The 16,435-nt window shown below is 40.8% G+C and overlaps 1 protein-coding gene across 1 annotated transcript; it reads left to right on the top strand.

Moving 5' to 3' along the window:
• The first annotated feature begins 11,001 nt into the window (after window positions 1-11,001).
• On the top strand, window positions 11,002-13,878 carry LOC115752364 (beta-bisabolene synthase-like). The gene is made up of 7 exons (XM_048271846.1): window positions 11,002-11,094; window positions 11,187-11,484; window positions 11,561-11,936; window positions 12,648-12,863; window positions 12,959-13,097; window positions 13,197-13,445; window positions 13,526-13,878. Exons 1-7 carry the CDS (start codon window positions 11,002-11,004, stop codon window positions 13,850-13,852), a joined length of 1,698 nt encoding a protein of 565 aa, XP_048127803.1. The 3' UTR covers window positions 13,853-13,878.
• The last annotated feature ends 2,557 nt before the right edge of the window (window positions 13,879-16,435 follow it).

A 16,435-nucleotide genomic window follows, 5' to 3' on the forward strand; every position in this document is an offset into this window, starting at 1 on the left:
CTTTATCCTAATGTACAATGTGGTCCATAAAATTTTAATTTATTCAATGTGATCTTTGGATTTTTTGTACATGTTCAACTTAGTCCATAAACTACATAAAAAAATTTCATATTGTCCCTCAACTTGAATTAATGGAAGGGCAATATTTGATGGGCTAAGTTCTTATATGGGTATGAGTCACAAGTGGGTTTAAGTTGGTAAAACCCAAAAAACGATGGGTGTTATATGGTTAACAATTTACTTAGACCCAACTCACTTCTATAACTCTCTCTTCATTCTCTCTCACACTCATTTGATCTCATGCTCGATCACTATGTGCTCTCGCCTCGGTTGAGGTATGAGTTTCGTAGATTAGGTTAAGTATAGAAGTGTTTTAGTAACATGTGTTGGATTAGATTTGTGTCAATATATTTGTATAACATGGAAATGGAGAAAATTATCCAAAAAGTCCTAAACATATTGTACTTTAACCAGTTTAGTCCTACTTTTATCGGTTGAGTCATAAACCTCTTGACACTTTGCTAATTGAGTTCATCTGATCAAGTTTAATCGAAAATCGTCGACTTGAAAGTTGATAGTGCCAAATGGGACGGTTGGTGCTGACATTAATAGTTTTTTTTTTTTATAATTTTTTACGAGGAATTAATTTTTAATTTTTTTTTCATTTCTTCTTTTCTTTTTCTTTCTTTCTTTTAACTTTTCTTTTTCTATCAAATCCAATGAGGGTCGCTAGCCAACTTTACCGACCACACGCGAGGGCCAACGATCCTCGTCGACCACTAAGCGAGGGCTTAACCCTTGCCCGTGGCCGGCCCTCACCTATGACCGGGGAGGGTTGGCCACCGACCATTGCCGGGTTTGGTAGAAAAAAAAAGGGAAAAGAAAAAAGAAAAAAATTTTTTTTTTTTTCCAAATCGGTTACGGCTATGCCACATAGGATGCTCGGCATTCACGTCAACGAATTTTGGTTAAAATTCATCGAATTGACTCAATTGGAGAAGTGTTAAAAGGTTTAGGACTTAATTGGCCAAATTAAAAGATTTAAAATTGAATTGGTCAAAGTATAATAGGTTTATGACTTTTTGGATAATTTTTATCCATGGAAAATGGGTCAAAACTGATTCAATGGATCAATTGGAGTAGGACCATTTTCGACCCAATGTGATGGGCTACAAAAGAGAAAAAGGTATGAATTATTAATAGGTCATTAGGGACCCGACGAGAGCGACGATTTTCCAGCCTTTCAAATCGAGAAGGATATTTCTTTTAGCCATCAAACATGGAATATTCTGAGGTACAATAACATGTCGCATGTTGTTGTCGTCCAATGACTAAGATTTGTCAAATTATAACTTGTTGATCAAATCTTAAGATTCAACTTGCTAATATGTTTCCAGAGTCCGATAACACCGATTGACCAAGATGTAGTCACTTTTAGAGGGCCATCTCTACTTTCGGCCAACTTGTTTTGGTCAAATGGCTATGCCGAAAATGTAGGAAGGACCTAACCCTTCTGGTCCATCATCTCTGCTCATTAAGATTAATTGCATTTATAAAGCTAGGGAGAAGAATACGAATATGAGAGCAACCTATGTTGCGTAAGTTTCTCCATAGACTCCTATTAACACGAAAGGATAGATTGTGCCTTTGACTCGATGTATTTCGGTCATTTATTGAGCAATCCACCTATCATGATTTGGACAAAAATGACATTGTACTCTGACAGTTGGCAAAAGAGAGACCACTCTATTTGGCTTTCATTCCACTTTTGCTGAACTATTCTCTTAATTTTCTTAGAATGTGATGTTCTCGGAAGTTTTGGCCCTTCTCTTCCGCTCTAATCTTTCTTACGTATTAATCGTATCTAAGTGAAGATTGCTATAAGTAAATTAAATGATTTGGAAGTTCTCATAACCAGGAGATCAAGCATTTGACGGGAAAAGTATACTAGAAGTGTCATAACTTTTGTACGGCGTTCACTTGAGTGCCATAACATTGAAAATGTTCATTTAAGTGTCATAACTTTCAAAAAGCGTTCACTTGAGTGTCATGTTGACGTGGACACTGGAAAAGCTGACGTGGCCGCCGGAAAGGCGACGCGGCACGCCTGAAAAGTTATTGTAGCACTCAAGTGAACGATTTTGCTCCGACATGACACTCAAGTGAACAATTTTTGAAAGTTATGGCACCTAAGTGAATGTTTTGAAAGTTAGGCACTCAAGTGAACGCCGTACACAAGTTATGACATTCATGGTGTACTTATCCCAGCATTTGACCCAAAATGTAATGACGGATGGTTGCTTATTTCGACTCAGAAATATGCCATGAGTTTCAATGGAGTTGTTTGTACAAATATGTGAATCCATTAAAATGATGAGGATGACCGTTGGAAAATCTTAAGAAAAAATCGGTAGGTTATGGTTTAGGTGAAATCAAAGGGACAACCTATACAATGTTGTTTTCAATGATCTTTAAGGAAATTTAGGATCTGTTTGGTTTAGCATTTGATCAAGAGTCTTTGAAAAAATACAAATACCTTTGGGTAAAGGCCTTTTCCAAAATGCAAGTAATATTTGGTAAAGTGTATTTTAAAAACATATTGAAAAACAATTTTGACGTAAATGTTGTTTGGTGAAAAATGAACTTTGTAAAGTATCTTTACTTTTTGAAAAAAAAAAAAAAAAGGCGATTAGAGGTGAATCGAGGCAGTGGTCGATGGCGGCGGCGATTAGTGGTGGCGGTGGAGATGGCAACAAGTGACGGTCGGCGGCAATCGGTGGTGGCCGACGAGCGACGGTCGACTAACGAGGGGCAGCGGCGACGGGCGATGATTGACGAGCGGCGGTGGCGGTCGGTGGTGGCAGCGGCAGCGAGCGGCTTCGACGGTCAACAAGCGGGCGGTCGGCGGGAGGCGGCGAGAAGCGGTCGAAAGCGGCGACGGCGGTCGGTTGCGATGGGCCGCGACGGCGGCGATCGGTGGGCCGTAGCGATGGGTGGGGGCTGGTTGGTGGCGACGAAGGGTGGCGACAAACTAATGTGACAAATTTAAAAGAAAAAAATTAGTTGTATTTCACAAAAGTCATTTAGCCCAAAATACCTCTAGAGGTATTTTGGGCTAAAGGACTTTGGAGAGCATTTGAGATGCAATTATATCTCCCCAAAGTAAACCAAAAAATGAACCAAACACCATTTGCATTTGACCAAGGGGCTTTAGATCTCCAATGTTCATTCCTAATGCTGAATCAAATAGGGCCTTAGCGTGTGGGGCTGCCTCATACCGGTTCTTTGAAAAGTAAAAGCAATCATATATATATTGCAATTAGCCAAACATGCTTACTATAATTTCTTTCTGATTAATCAAATATGACCATAATAGAAAAGTTCACCCATTAAATTTTGTTTTACACAATTAAAAAAAAACGCACAATATAGCCTATCACTTATTAGGTTGCTAGAACATAGCTTCTAATACGAAATTTAGGCTCCTTTAGTTTCGTGAAAAACAAACATTGAAAAAGCTCTTTCCAAAAATTGATCGCGTACATCTTTTAGAAAAAATCAATGAGCGAAGAACTTTTTCATAAACTACGGTAATGATAAGATATAAGTCATCGTTGATATTTGCAATGGCTAATTATTTTAAGTGATATGAATAATTATTATTAAGAAAATATTTTTTAAATAATTTATTTTTTGTGAAATAAACGGAGCGTTACCGTGAAATTGGACGTGTCTTAACTCAATCGTGGATTCCGCTGCACAATCATCATCCTACATTTACGAGATAGGCAGCGAGGATGAGGTAATGCTGTGCTGTGCTTGCTCCCTTAAAGACGAGGAACGACGTCTGCACTTTGGTCCCACATCGGATGAGAGATTTTTAACAACATCATCCTCTATTAAATTGTCTTCACTTGCGTAGTAACACAAAATACCTTATTGGGAGCTTGAGGCCGGCCTTGTTACAAATTGCATCAAAGCAGGACCTTCAAAATGTTGAGGTTCGTGGACAGTGGGCAAACTCATCCCCCATATGATGGCAAGCGTAACAAAAAAGTTAGCAATGTGGACGTTCGCAGTTTTATATAGCACAATCGACCTTGAAATAGATATATTTTAATAATATTTTGAGCTTTTTATAGTTTTTTTAATTTTTTTCTTTTCTTTTTCTTTCATTTTGGGTGGCAAGGGTCACGGTCTGCGCCGGATGCGGGCAAGGGCCTTCATGCCCTCACTCGTGGTTGGCGAGGCCGCAATGGCCTCGCCCAAGGCTATCGCGGCCGTTTTCAAGCTGCGAGTGAGGCGGCCCTTGGTTAGATCTGGCAACGGACACTGACCAAAATGAAAAGGGAAAATGGAAAGGAATAATAAATATTTCAATTTTTTAAAAATAGAAAATGTCTACGTCAGCACCGATCATACCGCGTATGATGGTTGGCGTCCACGTCAATGATTTTCTAGCCAAAATGAATTGGATTAACTAAATTGGCACAAATGCAAATTGTTTAAGACTAAATTGGTCAAATTGCAAAGTTTAGGATTGAATTGATATCAATGTAATAAATTAAAACTTTTTTTATACTTTTCCCATTACATAAGGACAAGGGTGATCGTTTGGGTGTGAGGGCTAGGAATGAACCAGGCAGCACCCCAAACGGTCACCTTTTTTTGTGGTTTAGTCGGAGTACTTCTTTTAGAGGCTTGGCCATTGAGGAACGACCTAAATCGTTACATGTATACGAGATTCAATAGCATGATAGAAATTAGGGGTGGCAATCCATGTTCGTGGGTCATGTTTGTGCCGTGTCGGTATAAGGGTATACTACAAAACATGTCGACCTAGCTTGCTTAGTAGATATGCATGCTGTCTTTGACAAAGAGGTCCGGTGAAGATGTCCGCGAGTTGCTCTGTTGTCTTGATTCCTTTTGTCTTGATCACCCCATCTTGGATTTTATCTACGATGAAATGACAATCTACTTCTATATGCTTCGTTCTTTCATGAAAAACTGGATTTACTGCGAGTTTAAGAGCAGCATCGTTGTCACAAAATAGAATTGTTGGTTCCCTTACCCATACACCAAGATCTCCAAGCAATCCTCTTATCCAGACAATCTCACAACTAGTTTTTGCCATTGCTCGATATTACGCCTCGGCGGATGATAATGAAACGGTCGATTGTTTCTTCGTTTTCCATGAAAGTAGTGAGCTTCCTAATTTGACGCGGAATTCGGTAGCTGATTTTCTACTCAAAGGACAAGTAGCATAATCCGTGTCACAATATGCCGTCATCTCCATGTTGCTATCTTGAGATAATAGTATACCTAATCCCGGACATCCTTTTAAGTACTTCACTACTTTCAATGCAGCATTCATGTGGGACTGTTTTGGGTCATGCATGAATTGACTGAGAATTTTTACCGCATAGCATATATCAGGTCTGGTCATAGTGAGGTAGATAAGCTTCCCAACAAGTCTACGAAATGTAGAAGGACCCTTGAGTAAAGGATCTTCATTCATTGGTGACAATCCCTTATCATATTCAGCCGTCGTTAACTTAGTATTCTGCTCAATAGGAATGACAGCTGGTTTGGAGCCCGATAGTCCTGCTTCGGATATGATTTCTAGGACAAATTTGCGCCGACTAAGACAAATTCCTTTATCTGATCGTGCAATTTCAATCCCAAGAAAATATTTGGGAGGTCCCAAATCTTTAATATGGAAAGTGGAATGTAGGTACTTCTTGAATTCCTTGATGGCAGATTCATCATTCCCCATAATGAGTATATCATCAACATATATTAGCAAGTAAATGGATGATGTACCTCGACTCCATGTGAATAAGGCATAATCGTGTTTTGATTGCTTGAATTTTGCAGCTGTGAGTGCATTTGTAAATTTAGCATACCACCGACGAGAAGCTTGTTTGAGTCCATATAGGGATTTGCGGAGACGACATACTCGATCCTCCCCCTATCTGCGTAAACCCGGTGGAAGATCCATATAAATCTCCTCATCTAAATCTCCATGAAGAAACGCATTGTGAACATCCATCTGATGTAAAGGCCAATCACGGAGGGCAGCAATTGAGAGAAAAGAGCGAACAGTGACTTCTTTTGCTACTGGGGAAAATGTCTCTTGATAATCAAAACCTTCTCGTTGTGTAAACCCCTTGGCTACTAGTCTGGCCTTATACCGCTCAATGGAACCATCTGCTTTATATTTGATTTTATACACCCACTTACACCCAATGGGCCGGCGATGAGGTGGTAAAGGAACGACATCCCATGTTTTATTCTCCATTAGAGCTTGTAGCTCATCTTTCATCGCTTGTTGCCAACGGAGATCTTTGGCAGCCTCGTTGTACGTGGATGGTTCTTGTTCCTCGGATATTCTACTAATGCAGCACATATGTTACGGTGATAAACGAGCATAGCTAACATAAGAAGAGATTGGATAGTATGTACCGGTTGAGTTTAAGGTAGAACAAACATAGTCCTTCGTCCATGTCGGTGGTCGAGTTGCACGGCTTGAACGTCGAAGAGGAACATGATCGGATGGATTAGCATTGAGCGGTCTTGGAGGGTTATGATCTGGAGATTGAGTTATAGAATCCTCTGATATTGGTGTCTCGTTGTCCATTTCTCTTGACGAACCTGGATTAGGTGCTATAGATCCCATGGGAGATGACATTTGAGGAACCATAACCATCTGTGAAGGTGATAAATCTTTTTCACTCAAGAGCTGACGATGATTGATAGTTTGTTCCTGTTTTTCCTCTAAGGATTTTTCATTTTGGAAAGGAAAAATATCTTCATGAAAAATAACATCTCTACTAACAAAGAATCGTCCGATCGAAGGATCAAGAACCCAATATCCCTTCTGAAGAGTAGGGAATCCCATAAATATGCACTTAAGGGCACGCGGACTCAATTTGTCCCGAGGACCCACGGTAGATACATAACATAAGCAACCAAAGACACGGAGGTGATGTATATCTGGTTTTTTTTGCCAAAGAGTAGCTCGAAAGGAGTTCGTCCATTTAGGATCCAAGTTGGCATTCGATTGATTAAGTATGCTTCTGTGACCACACAATCTCCCCAGAACGTTTCGGGAATGGAAGCTTGGTATCTGATGGCACGAGCAACCTCTAAGAGATGACGATGCTTTCTCTCGACAACCCCGTTTTGTTGGGGTGTGTAGACACGGGAACTTTCATGGAGGATGCCATTTGAAACAAACAGAGAGGAACACTCATGATTAAAGAATTCACGTGCATTATCGGTTCGAACCTTTTGCACGGATTTATGGAATTGATTTTTAATTAAGGCAAGAAAATTCTTAACATGGGAAATGACTTGACCCTTGGATTGCATTAGAAAAATCCAAGTCGCACGTGTATAGTCATCCACAATTGTGAGAAAAAATCGAGATCCATCACGGTGTGGTGTGTGATATGGTCCCCAAATGTCCATATGTAAGAGAGAAAAAGATGTATAGGCACGTGAAGTGCTCTTCGAAAAAGGTAATCTTGATTGTTTTGCTAGAGGACAAATCGGACATTTTGGATGAGGAAAAGAGGCGCTATGGCCTAAACGCTGATGAGACAGAATAATATTTTTATTGATGTTGGCATTACACAAGATGCCCTTATTCAAGGGAAAAAGTGAAACATCAAGATTTTTGCTAAGTGTAGCCCAAAAATAGAGTCCCTCGTGAATTCTACCCAAGCCCATCGGTTTCCCGGTCGAAAGGGCCTGAAAGAAGCAAACGTCGGAATCGAAGATGACTCGACGAGAATTGTCTTCACAGAGTTTGGAAGCTGAAATGAGATTAAATTGGAATTCGGGGATAAGCGGAACATTTCTCAACGTGATGGAGTGGCTGAGTGAAACATCGCCAATTTTTGTGACGAAAGTATTGTTTCCATTTGGGAAAAGTCTTGAGCTGTGAGGGGATGATTCATGAATTTGAGAAAGGAAACGTTCATCGCAAACTATGTGGTCACTAGCACCTGAATCAATAATCCATGCTTTATTTGAAATGGAGCTTAAGCAATGAGAAATACCTGTATAACTGTTCGTCTTATCCTGCGTTCCCAATTGTCTTAAAGCTCTCATAATTTTTTGGAATTGATCTTCATTGATAGGCTGATGAACTTTGGCATGTGCTGCGATGGAGATATCTCGTTCTTTTCTTTCTTTGTCTATTGGCTTTCCATGCAACTTCCAACAAGTCTCCCTAGTGTGATAAGGACGCTTGCAAAAATCACAAAATTTACCTTTGCCTTTGTTGGAATTTTGGGCATAGGATTTGTTTGAGGCGTAATTATGACCGTTAGATCCCTTCCACATGGGTGTTGCTGTGGGGTGATATGCACCATCTGACTTGGGTGCGGCGAAGATGAGTCCTCCATTATCTAATCGTGAGGAGTTGTTAGAGCTGTCAGATCTCATGAGTCCAGGGCCGTCAGTTTGAGCAAACAGATTAGGGCCGCTCCATTTAGAAGACATTAGGTTGTCTTCTTCACCTAAGAGCCCTAGTGTCGTGGGCGATGCGCTGAATCCGCCATTGCCGGACCTCACCGCGAGCAGCCGTTGTTCAGGCGTGGCCTTGGCTGCGAGGACAACGCGGTCTCCGATTTTTAGATATTCCGAGGAGGCTAAGCGTTGTGATTCTTCCTGGACCGCGAGCTGATATATTCGGCCAAGTGAGGGGACGGGCTCCATGGCAAGGATTTGGCTGCGAAATGGTAAGTAACTCTCATTTAATATAAGCAAAAAACGAGTTACCTTCTCCCTTTCCTTGATTGCTTGATATTGTGCTAAAGTCGCATCTGGTCCCTCTAATTTCTCTTCAGCCATTTCTAGCTCATTCCAAAGCCCCGAAAGTTTGTTGAAAACCATGGAAATCGAAAGATTTCCTTGTTTCAGTTCCGATAGAGCCTGAGTTAAGCCAAAAATCTTGGCCCTATCAAGCTTTCCATACATTTCTCGTATGTTTTCCCAAATAACCTTCGCGTCTTCGGTTGGAGGTAGTCCGGCGGCAACCTCCGGGGTAAGACAGTTACCGATCCATGTCTGAACGAGCTGATTACACTTCCTCCATTGTCGTGCTAATCGCTCGTCGGATGGTACGAGGACAGTTCCGTCGATGAACCCCTCCTTGTCTTTCGTAATTAGGGCTCGCCGGAGCTCTCGCGACCAGACGGAGTAGTTCTCCGGCCCCGAGAGCGGTTGTGAGATGAGACGAAGCTCAGGTCCATCGACCGTGGATGTGTACAGGGGATCTCCCGGCTCAGGTCGTCCGCCAGTGATGCTTGTGAAAGGAAAATACCCGGGTCCATAGGCTGGGTATGGATTCGCCCCAAAACCAGAAGGACCCGAAAAATTTTGATTTGAAAAAGGCCATTGAACATATGGACCTGGATAAAATTGCCATGTACTGGGCAGAATAGGATCCTGTCGTCCTTCATTGGACTGTGACTGGTTTTCTTCCACCATGGTCGGATGTTGATCCGAAGACAAATCGTCCACTCTTTGGACGTTGGAAAGAGCTTCTGGATCTTGGGAGTCTCCAGATTTTGTGGCTTGATTTTTTGGCATGATCAAGCGAATTGTGGAAAAAACTTCCTCCAAAGGTTTGGCGCTTATAGAAGAAGGCGTGGTTTAATATTTATATATTCCAACACTCCCCCTCACGCTTAGTCCGGTCTTTTTGCCTAGTACTAAACGTGGAAATATTCATTTGGGGAGGCAAATAGGGGCCTGGAAAGATTTGAACTCGGGACCACCTACTCTGATACCATGTCACAATATGAGTATCGATGGAAAGCTAAAGGGAGGAAGATTTGTATTGCTTTCTCATATTGAAAAATATGAATACAACCCTATTTATAGTACAAAGAGTCTAATTAATCTAGGTAAGAAATATACAGAAAAAGGAAAAAAATCAATTCCTTGATATACAATATTCCAGTGAATCAATTAAGCGCAATCGTATCAAATATACGATATCAATCGATATCAAGGTATATCAATCACGGATAACCATATCTCCAACACTTCTGACTAGAACATTCTCATCTCATCCCATCTTCATAAAGAAAAACTAAAGCAAACATTATATCTACTTAAAACTAAAATTCGATACGTTAGAGTGATTATCTAACATAATCTCCTCCTTTGTAGGAGCACACACATGTCTAGCTTTGAAAATGACCGAGGAACATCTTATGTTTAACTGTTTAAGGCGGCGCGGGTGGAGAGTTGATCACCCTAGCTCTTGCGAAATGGTTGGAATTGAAAGTCTTATCAGTAAAGCTTCTTGAATGTTACATCTAGTTATATCTAAAATTCATTGAAAGTCTAATCATTCAAAGCTTCAGACAAATGTAGGGACTTAAAACTTAATCCAAGAGTGGGGTAACAATGGAAAAAAAAAAAAGGAGAATCCGCCCTTGTTCAAAAAAGGTGGGAAAGTGTCCGAAAATTCCAATCCACCGATGTTCAACGATTCCCTCTTTCTTCCGAACATATTTCCTTCTTCTTCCTAAAGCTACTATGAAAACCAGCACTAAGGAATGTCAAACAGTTAGAACCGGGCGCGTGGACCGAATCCAATCTTGTTGCGGCGCAAGTTGCGATCTTTGAAGGGATGTTCGTGTCTGAATGGGGACAAGCAGACCATCGCCATCGAGCACACGATTTCTTACCAATCATTACCAGTTCAGAATAAGTTTCTTCTGGAAGTTTATTCTGGGCTGATTTGATTTCATCACAAAAATCAACGTCGCCTCTAGCTGGTGAAGGACTCACAAATAATGCATCCGAAATTAAGGGCGGCTGCACGGGGTCCTTCGCATGGAACATCTCTTTAAATAGAAGTGCTGAAACCTGGAACTTCACATCGATCATCAGCCAACGACGACATTTGCCTTCTCACGCTCCACATTCTCTCTCGCCTCCTTAGAACCTTTCGACCACCCCCAGCACCACCAATCCATGGCGACCAACGGCTCGAAGAGGCGTTCGGCAAACTTCCGGCCGAGCGCTTGGGATTACAACTTTGTTCAGTCACTCAGAGGCGAATATGGGGTAACCACGACACCGCTTACTAGGGAGCTCATAGAGTGCTCTTTCGTGCAATTGTTTTATGTTCTTTTCGATTATCAAAACAATGGGAATAGAGCAACATATTGAAGTCGCGTTTGATGCAGGAGGTGGAACACGTTGAAAGGGTCACGAAGCTGAAGGAAGAAGTGAAGGATCTTATCCGTAGCGAAATGCCTTGGGTGGAGAAGCTCGAGCAGATCGACGCCGTCCAACGGCTAGGATTGGGATACCACTTTGAGCTGGAGATCAAGAGCGCATTGCAAGCCGTTATAAATGGCACAGACAATAGCGCCTGGAGTTTTGATGATGATCTACATGCCACGGCGCTCCGATTCAGGCTTCTCCGCCAAAACGGCTTCAATATGGAGCAAGGTATTATAAATAGGCGATGTCTCATTTGAAGAGATATATCATTGTGTATGTACAAACATGTTCGCCTTGTGCACAGGGGTGTTTGAAAGATTCATGACAGAAGATGCGAGCAGTTTCAAAGAATCCCTAAGGGAAGATGTTGAGGGTTTATTGAGCCTGTACGAAGCATCCTTCTATGGATTTAAAGGTGAAGCCATCATGGATGAAGCCAAGACTTTCTCTTCTACGTGTTTGGAAAATCTGAAGGAAAGCCATACTTGGGCAAAAAAGGTAAATCACGCTTTGGACATGCCCGTTCACTGGAGGCCCAACAGATTGGAGGCCAGATGGTTCATGGACATGTACGAGGAAGTTCAGTGCGATCGCTGGAACCCCGTCTTGCTCGATTTGGCTAAGCTCGATTTCAACGTGGTGCAATCAATTTATAGAGACGAAGTCAGCAAATTAGCCAGGTACCTGGTCTTGTAGCATGCACTTAGATGGTCGCAAAGTTTTGGCCCACTAAATCTTCGATTTTCTTCGAACAAGTCAAGTCAAACTGACCCGATTTCTTTTATTTTTCCCTTTTATTTTTTTCTGTTTTACTTTTTTCTTTGTACTGGATAGAAAAAGGAAAAATGGAAAAAGACAAAAAGAAAAAAACGAAAAAAGTAAAGAAGGAAAACAAAAAAATTTAAAAAAATAAGCAAAATATTAGGATATTATAAAATAAAAAAAAATTGCTCATGCTAGCACCATCGGCACAACATAGAACGATCGGCATCCACATAGGCAATTTTAAGTCAAAATTAGTCGGATTGACCTAATTGACAAAACGTGAAAAGGTTTAGGATTTAACAGCAAAATTGAAAGATTTAATATTGAATTGATAAAAGTATAATAAGTTTAGAATTTTTTGGATAATTTTCTCGACTAATTAAGTATAGGTGGGTTTTCCGGTAAAAAGAGAGAGAGTATAGGTGGGCCTTGTAAATGAAGATTTTGTGGGCCTTCCTCAGTCTACTGAGCCCAACAGGTCCCTTCCCTTTTCGGACTAGTCCAAGAAAATAATTTTAATTTAAACTAACGTTTTAATACTATATGTATCAAGCCCGTCCTTTGAGCAATCAACCAATAACAACAAGAGTAGTCTGAGTTTTCATATGTTCTTCACTCTCTTTTAGGTGGTGGGTAAATTTAGGGTTGAACAAGATGGAGTTTTGTCGGGATAGACTAATGGAGCACTACTTATGGAATGCTTTAATGGTCTATGAACCACAATTCGGAGCTTTCAGAGAGATGAGCACGAAGATCACGTGTATGATCACGTTGATGGACGATGTTTATGACGTTTTCGGCTCATGGGAAGAACTTCAAATATTGACGAAATTCATCGAGAGGTCTGTGCGTGATATTATCCTAGTTTCCTAGAGATCTCACGCTTATGCTAACATAAAATCAATACTAATGTCGTGCTCGTATGGAAATGTTGCAGATGGGATATCTCGGAAATCGACAAGCTTCCTCCAACGATAAGAACTTGTTTCCTTGCCATGTACAACACCACGAATGAAATTGGCTATTGGACCATGAAAGCGCAAGGCTTCGACATCAGTCCCTACTTACACAAATTGGTATGCTTTTATCTTACTCCTTACTAGTTTCCTTCTTACTTAGTATCTCCAGAGATCACACAGCTTTTTTTGGTATTTGATTCTTTTTCAAATTTTCAGTGGATAAATCAAGGTAAGACGTGGTTAGAAGAAGCAAAGTGGTATCATGAAGGCCACAAACCAACGCTCCAGGAGTATCTCAATGCTTCAGTGACATCAATTGGGGGACATGTTGTATTGGTTTTCTCTTACTTCACCACTTCAGACAAGCTATCCAGAGAAACCCTAGAATATTTATGCAGTATCCCCAGCGTTATGTATTCCTCCTCCCTGATTCTTCGGCTCACGAACGATTTGAGCACCTCATCGGTAAGTCTCTATCATGTCGATCGCCCGATTTCGCAACCCAAATTATGACACCTTAGATGATGGGGAAAATGCATATGCAGGCTGAGTTGGCGAGAGGAGATAATTTCAAGTCACTCCATTGCTATATGAACGAAACGGGAGCTTCTGAAGAAGCGACTCGACATCACCTGAAGAACCTGGTGCGAAAAGCTTGGAAACAGATGAACGAAGACGTCATCGGTGCCAACCCGTGCCCCGGACCTTTTCTCGGCGCTTGTTTGAACCTTGCGCGAGCGTCTCAATTGTTCTATCAGTACGGGGACGGCCATGGGATTCCGGATCGGGAGACTAAAGACAACCTCAAGTCGATCCTCATCCGACCTGTCCCGATAAAGCAGCAGCGAGCAGCTAAACGTTCCTCCGATTAACCACGCCAGTTACGTCGCAAATAAAAAGTGGCGCTCATGAGCTACTTGGAAATTTTTCCTAACTTGATACGATCGTTGTCCCTAATTATGTAATCTTTTCCCTCTCTCCTTTCCGTTTTGGACTGCAATGCCAATCCTGGCCATGTTGGGCTTAAGGAGTACCTGAGAGAAAGCGAGTACTTCCTAAAATATATTATATGGTCGTGTTCAAATAGAGCGCCAAAATCATATCAAATTACCAAGACTCCGTTTGTTTCGTGAAAAATATATGATTTAGATAGCATTTTCGTAAAAATGGTCACTCGTATTTTTTGAATTAATGAGTCAATGAAAAATGTTTTCTTTCTCAAAATGATTTATTTCTAAGCATTTTTGTGTGGATGATGAAAATAATTATCATCCATTTATATTTGTAGAAGGTACGCAAAATAAACGGAGCCAAAAACTCTCCCTGCTCCCCAAAACATTTCCCGGAAAACCCACGGCCACCGTGAAGCAACGCTAGACGGCGAATACACAGATTGAGAATTGTCTGCAATGCGCCATATGGATCTCAATTTTTATTTTTTTTTCTCGTGGCAATGGGTCCAAGGTCAAGATGGTGAATCTCAGCGATGTTCTTAAAATAATGATTCTTCTCAGTCTTACTATCAGTTCAGAGAAACGAGAAATTCTTGTATATTTTGATATGCGATAACGAAGATTACACTAGCTTATTTATAGGCAATATTAAATAAAGAGAAACACCAAATACAATCGATCAAAGATCAATCAAGGATATACAATAACAAAGGAGATATATGCATAATCCCGAGTAATACGTAGAATTAGAAGAAATGCCATAAATATCTCTAGAATATATCTAAATGTCCTTAACATCTCCTCTCAAAGCCAAGGTGGGTTGAATCAAATCAACTTGAGTTTGAAAAACAATCCGAACAGTGTACAAAACAAATCTTCGATCGCCATGAAATCAAATAGCGAAAATGGTCGAGGCCGGCATCGAACAACGTTGGGCACAACCTTACCCAAAAAAAAAAAAAACCAACGTTGGGTACAATGGATCCAAGCTTATGCTGATGAAGAGATTTCACTAAGTTGATTGTTTGACAGCGATGAATCTAGTGATGGAGTCAACTTCTCGAAATGACACGTGAAACGTTGAGAATCGGAGGGGAAACATCAAGCGGCCTATTCAGCTGGCTTGCAAATCAATAAGCGAGTAACGCGGCCTATACGAGCGGTGTTAACAGCCTATATGACTAGCTTGAAAAATAGTTACTGAGCGATGCGGCCTCTATAGTTGGCATCGAAAGAAGAGCCACATCTGTGAAGAGTGCTCGACAAGGAAACGTGTCGCCGAGGTCGTAACACGACCGTCGTGGCGCTTGGTCAAACGTAAAAGAGACACTTTGATGAGCATTGTCAAGAAGGGATGGCTTTATTTTGTTATGGGTGGATGGGATGGCTTTATTTTGCTATGGACAGATGGGTGCAAGTTTAATTGGAGAATTTTGGGCATGCACCGGTGCGATCATTAGAGCTGCCTTGAGAAAGGAGGATCTGATACCAAGTTAAAGAATATAAAGTGGAAGAGAGAAATGAGGAATTCTTGTGTATTTCCATAAGTAATAATGAAGATTACACCAGTCTATTTATAGACTTTATAAGAGAAACACCATATATAATTAATCAAAGATTAATCAAGGATATACAATATCAAATGAGATACATGCATAATCCCAAGCGGTACGTAGAATAAGAAGAAATACCCTAAATATCACTCGAATATATCAAAATATCCTTAACACTATGAATTTTTAGAGTGATAAGGAAATTAGATAACGACTCTTGTCGGTTTTACTAGTGAACCCATCCGTCTCTTTATGTTAAAAAACTCAAACGTCCCTTAATATTGGACAAACTACTCCTATGCTTTGTATCTAAAATGAAAATAAAGTCTTAAGGTTTGAAACCTAGGTTGAAATAATAATAGTTTATGAAACATGTCCCAATAGTTTATGAAACTTACACTCCTTTTTTTGGACAAAAAGATGTTTGAAAAGAGCCTCGTTGACGAATCCATGCGAATTAACAGCAATTATTTGTACTTATGCTAATTCAGTTCTATACTTTTTAATTTTACCAATTGAGTCTTAAATCTTTTGATAATTGTCGATTGAGTTCATTTGACTAATTTTGACCAAAAATTGCTGATGTGCATGCTAGCCGTGTGATGTGACACGACTAGCATTGACATAGAAATTTTTGATAATTTTTTTGGTTTTTTTATCTATATTTCTTTTGTTGCAAGGGTTGCCGGCACTTGTTAAGGGCTGCAACTCCCTCCCCCAATGCCCTTGTTGGCCAAAGTAATGGCACGCGGCCCCTCACTCGATGCCTTCACTGGCCAAAGCGAGGGCACGCGTGTCCTCACCCGAATCCGGCAAGGACTGTGATGCCCTCGCCGGTTTTGGGAGAGGCCTCGACGTATAGATTAGGAGAGGTGTGCGGCCATCACCCGTGGTCGGCGACCCTAGCCAGCTCTCAGCAAAAAGGGAAAAAAAAAAGAAAAAAAATATA

Source organism: Rhodamnia argentea, chromosome 10 (assembly GCF_020921035.1).
Source record: "Rhodamnia argentea isolate NSW1041297 chromosome 10, ASM2092103v1, whole genome shotgun sequence".
Classification (NCBI taxonomy): domain Eukaryota; kingdom Viridiplantae; phylum Streptophyta; class Magnoliopsida; order Myrtales; family Myrtaceae; genus Rhodamnia; species Rhodamnia argentea.